This window comes from Salvia splendens, chromosome 6 (assembly GCF_004379255.2).
Source record: "Salvia splendens isolate huo1 chromosome 6, SspV2, whole genome shotgun sequence".
Taxonomy (NCBI): domain Eukaryota; kingdom Viridiplantae; phylum Streptophyta; class Magnoliopsida; order Lamiales; family Lamiaceae; genus Salvia; species Salvia splendens.
This window is the reverse complement of record NC_056037.1, coordinates 15,507,297-15,519,456: the sequence shown is the minus strand read 5'-3', so window position 1 is coordinate 15,519,456 and position 12,160 is coordinate 15,507,297. Positions and strand designations below refer to the sequence as shown.

The 12,160-nt window shown below is 36.3% G+C and overlaps 2 protein-coding genes across 4 annotated transcripts; one reads left to right on the top strand and one right to left on the bottom strand.

The window, feature by feature from the left end:
- The first annotated feature begins 1,619 nt into the window (after positions 1–1,619).
- On the top strand, positions 1,620–3,924 carry LOC121807408. Its single transcript, XM_042207631.1, has one exon. It carries the CDS (start codon positions 1,838–1,840, stop codon positions 3,716–3,718), a length of 1,881 nt encoding a protein of 626 aa, XP_042063565.1. The 5' UTR covers positions 1,620–1,837; the 3' UTR covers positions 3,719–3,924.
- A 1,894-nt stretch (positions 3,925–5,818) lies between these two features.
- LOC121807409 lies at positions 5,819–9,443 on the bottom strand. Of its 3 annotated transcripts, none has more exons than XM_042207633.1 (7): positions 9,152–9,443; positions 8,474–8,588; positions 7,956–8,285; positions 7,608–7,874; positions 7,210–7,315; positions 6,670–6,724; positions 5,819–6,236 (listed from the first exon to the last, which is right to left on the bottom strand). In XM_042207633.1, the coding sequence occupies exons 1-6, from the start codon at positions 9,232–9,234 to the stop codon at positions 6,699–6,701; spliced, it is 927 nt and encodes a 308-aa protein (XP_042063567.1). In that variant the 5' UTR covers positions 9,235–9,443; the 3' UTR covers positions 5,819–6,236; positions 6,670–6,698. The 3 variants fall into 3 exon arrangements, with proteins under 3 accessions (XP_042063567.1, XP_042063569.1, XP_042063566.1); XM_042207635.1 differs by having other exon boundaries at positions 7,608–8,285; positions 9,152–9,217; positions 9,295–9,443; XM_042207632.1 differs by having other exon boundaries at positions 7,608–8,285.
- Positions 9,444–12,160: the final 2,717 nt, after the last annotated feature.

Here is a 12,160-nt window from a genome sequence, read left to right as displayed (position 1 = left end):
GTGGCTAGGTTCACAAAAAAACAACAAATACAGAGACATCATAGCTGAGCATGCATAACTCTCAGAAAATATCATCACAGAAGAGCAACATTGCAAATCAGACCCAACAAACCAAGCAAAGGCTGCAATTTTATAAATCAGAGCCTCCAAACAATCAAAGGGGTGGCTAGGTTCACAAAAACACAACCAATACAGAGACATCATAGCTGAGCATGCATAACTCTCATAACAACATCATCACAAAGGTACAAATTTGCAAATCAAAGCCTCCAAACCATCAAAAGAGTGGCTAAGTTCACAAAACCAACCAATCCAGTCAATAAACAGATAATCAGATGTTATTCATCACAAAAACTTCATCATATGACATCAAACAAGATCAATTCATGCCAAAACACCTCCAAACCAAGCAAAGGGGTGGCTCAGAATTGAGAAAATACCCACAGTTTAGATGAGATCTTTCGTGCCAGGCAGCAAAATAAGCAGCATAGCTTTCTCATTCTCGGTGTACTCCACCTTTGATGAAGAAGCTGGTTGAGGTCCAGATTCGTCACAGGGGAGGGACGGTTCAGACCCGTCAAAGCCGTCAGCCGGCGGTTGGCGTTCAGACCCGTCAAAGCCCTCAGACGGTGGCTGGATTTCAGATCCGTCGAAGAAACAAGCCGGTGGGGGAAGCTCAGATTCATGGACGACCTCAGACCCATCAACGCCCGCAAACCATCTCCGATGTCCAGATCGGTGGTAACAATCGACCACACGGTCGATTTCCCACCGTTCAATCACTTCCGGTGGTGTATCAGGGACTATTAGGGTTTCGGGAGGTGCATCGAAAGAGAGCACGGATTCACACTCCGACAATGGATCCCAGCCTTCCGCCATGAGAAGCGAATAGAGAGAGACGAGAATGGTGGAGTGATAATAGTAGGAGCCGATTAGGGGTCCAACAATTTAGATCGGCGATTGGAGTAGGAGGCGATTAGGGTTCGGGAATGGGGGAGACGGGAAATGGTGGAGAGCGAGAGATAGATGAAAGTCAAATGAGGGGGGTTGGGGGGGTTGGGGGTGGGGTGGGGGGTTATGTTTTTTGTTTTTTATTTTGGGTTTATTTTTGTGTTTATAATGGCATTTGAGTGTAATTTTGTTGAATAATAGGGTAAATTTCTATGTCCAAAAATGGAAAATTGTAAATGTAACTCTAAAACTGGGACGGACTTTTTTGGCAAAATGTCACTCTAAAACTGGGACGGAGGGAGTATTTTTTTTAATGAAGTATGTTTTTTTAATAAAGTTGTTGCCTTTTCTCCGTATTCGAGTCGAAATTTTAATTCCGTAAATTGTTTAATTCCGGAAATTGTTTAATTTGTGAATTTGTGAATTTTTTTTATTGTGGGAAGTCCGTCGGGAATTCTGCCACTGTGCAGTGAGAAGTCCGTATGACGTGGCAGGAGGTGTTTTTGGGAATTCCTCCGGGAATTCCGCGCCACTGCTGATGCTCTTAGCAATGAGATTTTGGATAGCCGAAATGGAAATGACTAATATACCCTTCACTAAAATCAGCAACTTTCTAAATCAGCCATAGTATATGCGTCACTTTGTAAATCAGCCAAAGCTGAGGGACTTGTCTGCAAGAACCATCGTCACAGATTTATTCATCTGAATCAGCAGAAATCCAATCCCCGATCTGACAACGCAAATACCGTCGGAAAATCACCCAACTCCAGCTCCGAAGACTCCTCCGCCACTCCAATCCTCACATTCCGAATTCGAGATTCTCTCCCCGGGAAAAACCCAACCCCCGATTCTTAGCCTCCCCCAATCTGAACCAATCGATCCACAGATGTCGTGCTTAGCCCTAGCTCTTCAACCCGTGAATGGCCCCGACATACTTCTCCAGACTCGGGAATGGTTTCCTCCTTCTCGCGCGCTCGTGGCTCTCTCCTCCTTCCGCGGCACCCGTCACTCCTTCGCCAAGCAATCCGCCGATTCATCGGCCGATTCGCTCGGCGACGACCCGCTGGCTGCCTCATCCGGTCAGGTGATTGTCGGCGCTGAGTCGCGCTATCGTGTTGTGTACCGTCTAGTTAATTCAATTTACGTGCTAGGTGTTACTACGATTGATGATTCGCATAATAATGTGTTTGAGTGCATCCATATCGTTAATCAAGCGGTTTCAGTGATTGTGAATGCGTGCCGCGGCGTCGATGTGACGCCGGAGAAATTGGGGAAGAAATACGTGGAGGTGTACATGGCTTTGGATATTGTGTTGAGGGGCGTTAGTAGCATTAGGCTTGCTGCTATGCTGGCGTCGATGCACGGCGAGGGTATAGCCAAAATGGTGCATTCGGCTGTTCAGACTGAAAGTAAGATTCGTGGAGCGGATAGCTGGGGTAACGTGGAGCCGCAGGCGGCGGATCATGAGGCCAGTGTGGTGTCATTTTTGCAGGCATCGTTTGAGCTGCCTGCGGAGACGTTGCAGGCTGGAGATGAGGTGGCTGCCACTTTGGCGATTATCCAACCGGTTGAGGAGGAGTTGCCTAAGGTTGAGGAGACTGAGGTGGAGAAGGATCCTTTTGCGGCTAGTGATAGGATTGGTAAGCCGGAAGAAATGCTGATGGAAGGGTTTAAGAAGGATAAGGATACGGGTCTCTCAGATGTAAGCAAGGCGCTGGCAGGACTCGACGTGACTAGTCTGCCTCCAGCTGCAGCTACTGAGTCCACTCATATTGGTGTGGAAGGATTCGAAGGGCAGTATGGTGGCATTGAGTTTTCTAATGATGGGTCGACGTTGCCTGAAGATTTTGAAGGTATTAATGATGCCTGGGGTGGCGGATTGGACGCATCTGAGTTTGTGGGTACTAAGAAGATTCAAAAGGACCAGGGCCTTGGCGGTTTGGAGCTTTTGGAGACCAGTGAGCCGCCTTCTGCAACTGTCGCTAAAGGTGGTTCTGCTGGGGATAAGATTGAGGATATATTGGTGAAGAAGACTGAAATGAAGGGTCCAGAGATGTATATTGTTGAAGAGATAAGCGCAGAGTTTAGAGAATCATTACTTGCTAGAGTGGGGTTGATGGGTGTTGTGTACCTTAAGACAGTGCCTTTTAAATCCCCTTCAGAAGACAAAGAAACTGAGTTCTCGTTCAAGTTGGAAGGCGCAGAAGGTATTAAGAGATTTGCAGTGGAAGGCTCTAAGGTGAGCAGCCTTGGAAATGGTTTGTTTCATGTGAGGACGGCTACATCAGAGGAACCTATACCCATTGCAAGGTACAGCTTGCAACCTCGTATGACTCCATTGCCTTTGAGGGTTCGACTAGCTAAACGGCTCAGTGGAACGTTACTTTCTATTATGGTGCAATATGTCTCAAATCCCGACTTGCCAGCTCCCTTGAACAATGTAACGATTGTTCTCAAATTGCCCGTTGACCCGACCCTTTTGAAAGTGACGCCTAAAGCAGTGTTGAACAGGTCCGAGAGAGAACTAAAATGGCATATTGATGAGATTCCACTGAAGGGCAATCCTGGTATACTCAAGGCAAGAATGCCAGTGGATATAGGTGAAGATGATGATGGATCGGAGCTAGATATCGTCGCTTATGTCAAGTTTTCTGCTCAAGTATATAGGTCTTTGTCTGGAATCTCACTAAGACCTGCTTCTGAGGGCAAGACAGAATTCTATGAGACTGACCACAGGTATGAAAGTGGGATTTATGTGTGCAATTGAGAATGAAAACTGGCCTCTATGTATTGAGTTTGTATCATTTTATCTTATTTGATCAGTTTTTGGTGTTTGGAAACTTCTAGCATTTTTTATACTCTGATGTGTATGTGTTCTGATTCACTGTTTTATACGACCAGTTGTACCTTTGTATCTTGTTCAAATGTTTGCTTTCAGTAGCTAAATATGAAACTAAATTGATTTGCATTCAAGTTGAAGCAATGTGCACTTGCACATGATTTTGTAACACAGTAAAGATGTAGAGATGTTTGTGGTGACTATTCTAGGGTAGCTAATTTATTGACTACTCTGTAGCAATGTGCAAAGAATTTGTAGAAACTGTTTTACATTTTGATCAATGTGGGATAAGCTTCTCTTCTTTTGTTTTCACTTGGTGAACTTGATCAGTCAACCCTTGTAGCGAAGAATCATTTAACGCTAAGGGCCTGTTTTGTAGCAGGGATAAAGTAGCTTTAGGATTTTAAACCTATGTATTCCATCTGTTTTGTACCCCGGATAAAAATTTCGTATAGCCTGTCCAGGCCCGTGTCCACATCAGTATTTTGCACTATTTGGCCTATATTATTATCCCTAAAAATGTGAGGGTTTATACACTGTTTGAGATGGATTTCCATCTTCTGCCCCTCTCATTCATACTCTTTCTCTCTCCGTCAATTAAAGTTGTTTCTCTCTGCACGATGCTTTGGCCGGCGCACGACCACCCTCTCCACGCCCAACTCCATCATTCTCTATCTCTTCACTCTCTTTCTCCATTGATTGAAGTCGATGCATCTCTCTTCTATGTGACAAAAATGGCCGGCGACTGTAGTGCAGGTGTCCGGTGCATAGCCGCCTTTCTCCATGGCCGCTGACGCGCACTTACCTCTGTCGCCTCCTTCAATTTTGGTTGATATGAGGCGGTGATGATGTTGGTATTCCAAATCTGAGCCTTGATTTTCTGTAAATTGCTTCAATAGATTTTTTCTATCATTTAGTCCACCATAGTTGTTTTGTTCTGAACTTGAACTTATTCTATGGATTCATTGTTGCCGCATAATGTTGTATTCTTTGAAAATTTTACACAAATTGGAGGCAGTGATGATTTCTTTTAGATCTTGGACCTCCTTAAATTTTCTGTAGATTTCTTCGTTTGATTTTAATCCAAGAGCATTTGTGCTCTTTTCCAAATTTTCTGCTCCAAAAAATAAAAAAATTGGATGCTTGATTATTGTGAAGTTTTGTTTTTATTATTTGCCATTGCTAAGATGGAATAAGTCATTACTTCGAATTCCAGTAAAACACAAGAATAATTATTAGAATTAAAACTTCTAATTAATCGAATAGGGCATATTTGTCATTCCATGTTTTATCTATGAGATAATCCTGAGCAATATCAATTCTACAAAACAACATCCCAAAAATCTTATCCAGATGTTATCCTACTTTGGGCCTAAAAATTTAATCCCAAGTTAATTATCACATTATATCCAGTCCATGCTACAAAACGAGCCATAAAGGAAAAGATATCATCTGCATTGTAACTTGGATAAATAAAAAATTCTGAGTTGTCGTACAAAGTCTAAAATGTGTTTACTACCAAGTTTTTTAACCTTGCAACTTGGAGGTATAAAAATTAGAAATAACTGATATAGTTCTGATGTCACGAGTTGTTCTGTTGTCATGACTCATTATTATATAGTTATTCATCTAGGATTAAATTGTGGGATTATTTTAGTTGGAAAAGATAGCTATGACTTGGATAATTTTAGTTGAAGGGATTGACTATGACTTTGGATAATTTTAGTTGGAGGTGGTAGCTATGGCTTATGATTTTAGGATTATCTATCTATAATAAGTTGAGAAATTCAATTTTTTGAACCAAACATATAGTACATGGTATAATATAATGGTTAATCATGAGATATAACTTTCAAACGAAGCAGCCAATAGTGTTTGTTACTACAAGATAAGGATCCTTTTGAACTACAATATCCTTGTTTATTTTCTTTTGAAAGAATAACTCAATGTATATAGGGATATATTTAGATTATAAGATATCCTTATTGCAAAAGAAATCACATACCTTATGTAACATAAGCACAATCAATCCACAAATATTGGTTTCAGAAATAGGATTAGAGGAGAGATAGAATGATAAAAGTTGATTGTGAACTCAAGGCTGTCTACATCAATCAATAAGAAGCATTAATCAACCTAATTACATACTATTATAACAATCAAGGATGTCTTGTCTGCATCAATCAATAAGAAGCATTTACACACTTTCCTTGTAAACTCAAGGCTGAAGAACATCACACCACCATTTTGCACACAACTATACAACAGCCGTCTCAGAAGTTCGTTTTCTGTCCAAGATCGGATGCTGCATGTTTTACAATCTATATTCTCGGAGATATGCGTTTGAGATGTACCTCAAACTGGGGAATCTCGGACCTCCACCATGTTTATCCACAGTTGAACTAAAGAAGCCGTCCCTAGCCCATCGCTATTCCTACTCCAAGACCTGTATGCAGGGTGCAGTCATTGTTTAATTATGTTTTGCTAAAAAGGGAAACATGATTCAGTCATGAAATATTCACAATTCACTAAAGGTGTAAGAGTAAAAAAAAATCTTTGCAGTGATTGGGGCATGTCTGTTTTGCTACAAATTGACGAAAAAAATGGTGCTACTATTGCAACGATTCCAAAACACATCAAAAACCAAAATCAAGTCAAATTTCATCAATTTCTTTAGCATTCAACCCTATTTATTGATAAACACAAGGGGCTTAAGTCCAGGGTTCCATGCACAATTTCAGGAACTTGGTGCAAATTACCCTTTCGGTCACTCACAAATAGATAGATAAATATATGGATAGGATCATCCTTCCACCAATAGATAAATTACTTTACTCAAACCACCACAACATCCAAAAGTTTAAAAATTATACACATACCTCTATTAGACACGGTACTTCAGCAAGGCTTAAGTTGAGTGGAGGACGAAGGGGACTGCATGAATAACAGACGAGTCAGTGTGGTTTCGTTTATCAAATTATGCCTCAAACATTAAAAAACTGGGCGAATGCTCTATGCATCTTATACTATAAACAAGTTAAAAATATGTCAATAAAAGGGACTTTAATCATGCAATGAGTTTCTATTACTAGTTCCTTTTGCCCTGCTAAAATATGTAACCCTTTGTATGTTTCCACAGTGATACATTTAAAAAGAACAATTACGAGTTATCATAATGTTATCAAGCTTCGTTGATTACATAGATCCCTCTTTAATTTTTACACTAGCATTATCAAGTGGAAGGCTTGGATTAGCTGAGATTAGTTAAAGCTTCATGTATGGAGCTAGAAGCGGATGAAACTTCTATATAATATCGTCTAAAGAGTGATGTACATACATTTCCATATTTTCTATGTGTATCATTCCATAGTTTCGCCATGCGCACTATCTATAGAAATTTATATAAATAACAAGCTCACCAAATAAAAAAATGGTTAACATCAAAGCTAGTACGAAACGTATAGATTTAACTGGAACCCCTGGTGATAGACGTTGTCTTTGATTTCCCTGGCGTCCCCTAAAGTGCTGCAAGACAGTGAACATATTTCAAGTAATTATATAGCATTTCAAAAATATTTGCCTGTCAAAATGGCATTGATTTCTATGGAGAAAATCCATCTACAGTATATCATAAGAAAATATTCATAATAGTACTAAATAAGGAATGAAAATTCTTTTGTAGTTTGTAAGGAAACAGAGTCATTTACTAACCATGCTAAAAAGCACGCCAAATAAAGCATTCTACAAAATGATATCTTCGAATAGCTCTTTATCCTTCTTATAAAAATAAAAATGAGATATGGCCATTGGGACTTACATTATGTATCCAATTTATCAATTTCATTTGGGTGTGGCTTTTCACTGCTTTAGCTCTACAAAATATATCTCCCCTTGACTTCCAAATCAAAGGTTTTGAACCTTCCCCTTTAGGCATTGCTTCATTTAATTCATTGGTTTCTCTATCATCCATATCAACAACAATCTCCAAAGTGTTCCCATCTGGCGAACTCCAGGCTCTTAGATTACTAATACTTTGATCAGCTTGGTTGCTGATTTCATCCTCTGTGTCACGAACTTTTCTCTCCTGTAGATCAATGGAGCAGTTTATATCCTTAACACCTGCAGGAACTCCTTCCTGACCCTGATATGGGATTTTGGTACTTACTGGAGAACCAAGACTGTTTACTTCCTCTATATTACTTTTACAAAGTGAGTTAGCGACTGGTGATCCCACATTTATACGACCATCTTTGATCGTCTGTGATGTCCCTGGAGTTCCGGACAGAAAATGAGCTAAGTCATCAAATTCTTCCTTGTCCAAATTCACCCACCGAAATGGTTTCTTCCCTTCAACTTTCAGTGACACATTCAATGCTGTTTCAACACGATAAATTTGGTCCACTATGGCAGAAACAAATTCCCTATGCCGGGTGATTGTAATATCATCACCCTTGTTTCTGTAGCTTAGACAAACAGCTCTTTCAAACTCTTCCAACTATAGAGTAACAATGAAGATTTCGAGAAATAAAAACTGGATCAGATATATAATGGCATTCCTCAATGAAACACTATCTCCAAAATGACATTAAATTGTCCAACCAAAACAAAGAAAAAGGGGGAAAATAATCACCACGTAGAATACTTTACGAAATCAACGAAAGATACAAAAACACAGTATCTGACCTGCCATTTTGCAGTGCCCAAAGCCATCTGAAGGTCTCTATCAAGCTTATCTAAATTCTGTGATATCAACCCTTCTTTCCTTGATTTGAGCCATGCCCTATAAGCCGATTCCATTCTGCCAAAAGAAATGCATAAAATGGAATGTAGTTCTTTTACCAGTACTTCTCCGTTTACTTTTTTTTATCATACAACTAGCAAGAACAATAATGTTATACACTTCTTATTCATTGTATAACTAAATTCATGCTTATATCAATGATAAATTCCACTTATTGTTTTATTCAATTGCTGAAGTAGAATTTCAACCAACAGCTCACCAAACTCAACTAATATTTTCTCCAACCAAAACAATTATGTGATTCAAGCAAAAAGTATTGAAATAAATCAAAGCTAAATAAAGAAGAATAATGTGCAGAATCTGGCTAAAACCATCTCAGAAACCAAAACCACAAACCCCATCACAGAAAAATAAAAAAAATGAAAGAAAAGTAAAATCAGTGACAAATTTCGCAAGCATTCAAGAAATAAAGGACTAAACTTTACAAGATGCAGTAAAAGATCCCGCAAGATAAACAAAACCCAAATCATTATACCAGTAAAAAAAGGAGAATAGCGAGAGAAGAAATGGGAAATGGTCGGAAAAATTAAGCTGAATTACACACACAAACACACACTTACATATCGGCAGATTGCTGAACCTCCTCAGCTGCAGAGAAGAAGGTATCTTTTTGCCATAAATCGAAGCTATTTACGACCAACATCTTTCTCTCTCAGCAAAATATAACAAACAACAGCAGCTGCAGAACAAATGAATATATTACCAATGATTGTTTGATTGTGTTTGTCTCTTCACAGAATGTCGGAGATTGTCTCCACGGTACTCTTCTTTAACGAGGGGAGGCAAAGGAGAGAGAGAGAGAGAGATTCTCAGTTAATTTAGCATTTTAGCTTTTGCTTTATCTTTTTGTGAAGCAAGTTCTATCTGCGAAATTAATAATTTGGGGGAGTCTCTGTTTATTAATTTATATTTATTGAAAGTGACATTTTTTTCGCATTAAATATGTTTTCTTCGAAAAATAGGTTAATCCTATCTCTGTTGACTGTTATAATGAAAAAGTTTCATTTGTGTTTTAGATTATAATTTATGCTAATGGTAATAATTAGGTGTAAGCAGCTGTGTTTTTTGAAACATAGGTGTTATAAGTCATATTGGTTGCCAACCTTTTTAACAGCATTTCAAGTAGGTGGATTTATTTTGATATTCAATTTCAGTACAAGCAGATTTTTTATGGAGAAAAAAGATAAATTTATTTTAAATGTAATTTACATAATAATTAATACCTCTTAATTTAATTCTAATTTTAGCGATATAATATTATGACTAATTTATACACTATCATTTTAAGAATTTTTTTATTAATTTAGATTATGAATTCATTATAGCAGTATTAACATACTACACAATAAATTACTATATACAATTATAAACAATTAGATAACTATATATTTTTCAAATAATTTTTTAAAATTAATCATTTTATAGTTTAATTTCTTTTTTTTCTGCTATTCTTTCATAGCTCGTTTCTTATTTCGTTAAATTTTCTAAAACAAATAATCATGAGGTATAAATCGTCGCAGTAACAGTTGAATCATTTATAATTATATCAATATCTGAAAAACTATACTATAAAAAACTAAGAAATGATAAAGTATTTCTCTTTTGTATTATTTCCCTTGTGTTATTTTTTTCTTTTTCATTTAATATCCAAAAATAGATCATTATGTGAATATTTTTTTATTTTAATTAATTTTAGCTATGAATACGTTTATATTAATGAAATATTCATTATTATTTCTTCCTTAACGAATCTGGAAGATGATAAAGTAAACTGAAAATTCAATTGAAATAGAAAGATTCTATTATTTTCGGAAATTATGAAAATGATAAAACTATCTCAATTATGTAAATTTATGACTACCTTTTTGATAATGTAATTGATCACTGGATTCCAATTCTACCGTCTTACTTAAAAAAAATTTGGATCAGTTGAACGATTTCCAAATAAAACATTGTCATCTATCAGACAAATTAAAATCAGTAAAATTTTACATTAATGAAACATGCAATTTTTTATTTTGAAAATGTTCATTTAATGCATACATAATATAGAGATACTCGTCTCTGCATGAATATTTTTTTTTCATCCTTGAAAAATATGAATATTCAATCTTCGAAAGTCTTTTCTCTCAACAAATGAAACCTGTGTTCGATTCCCACTTTGCACACCTCTCTCTTTTCCATAGCTATTTTTAACTTGTAGTAGTACCATTTTTCCTTTTGGTTTATGTTTTTTCAACAATTTTCACGTAGCTAAATACCTAGACTAATTAATTTGTTTACCACTTAAATTATTTTTCTGATTTTCATAATTGATTCATTACTTAGTAATTACTAATTTGTCTAGTATGTTTTATCTTCACATTAGTAATTTAATTTGTGTAATAGAGTATTTGTTTATTTTTCTATATGGGTAAATATTGTTATTGTGAGATCACTAAGGAATGTTCTTTATAATCTTAGCCCCGTAAATTTGCATATGTATCGTATAATAGAAGTAAATTTAATTTTAAAATTATGTTTTCTTTTAAAAATATTTTATCTCCACATATTTTGATACCAGCTCTATGAATATACGTATCTTTAACTTATATATGCGCTATGAATATATGTATCTTTAACTTATATATTCATTCTCAAATTTTATGTCTCATACATTTCTACTTCAGTTATGTACGGTTCAAGTTGTAATATTTGTTTGTTGTAGGTAACATATAAAATATGTAATAATTGTTAATAATAATTTGTACCCTCCACTATTAAAATCATGAGTCTACTACTGACTATAATTATGAAATAGTACATTTCTTTAATGAGTAAATAAATTTAAATTTAAAGCTTTTGTTACTCTTTTATCCTCTCTTCTTATTAGAATATTAAACCAACCTTTTCATTATATTTTATTAGACCATCCACAACGCTGTTCCTATACCGTCCTTAACCGTTCCTTAAACCACTATTTGCGGGCCCCACTGTACTTTTTTACTCCATTCCTTAACTAAGGAACGGAACCTGCAACCCTCCGTTTCTTATCTGTTCCTTAACCGTTCCTTAAATTACTATTCATTCAATTTCATTTTTTATTTTTATTTCCAACCCAATTCAATTAAAGCAAACACACTTCATTAAAATTAAAATAACATTACAACATAAAATAAAAATACAACTTAAAATTCAAAAAAATAAAAAAGACATAATTAAAATCCTAAAAAAATGACATAATTTAAAATATAATTTTATAGAGACATCCTTGAATGTTTTATGTTTCACTTTCGATGTGGGACAAAATAATTCAAGGATGTCTCTATAAAAGAGAAACAACCAAGAATGATTTTATCCCACATCGAAAGTGGAACATAAAACATTCAAGGTTGTATCTATAAAAGAGAAACAACCAAGAATGAGTTTGTCCTACATCGAAAGTGAAACATAAAACATTCAAGGATGTCTCTATAAAAGAGAAACAACCAAGAATGATTTTGTCCCACATCGAAAGTGGAACATAAAACATTCAAGTTAGTCTCTATAAAAGAGAAACAACCAAGAATGGTTTCATAAATTCGCAAGCC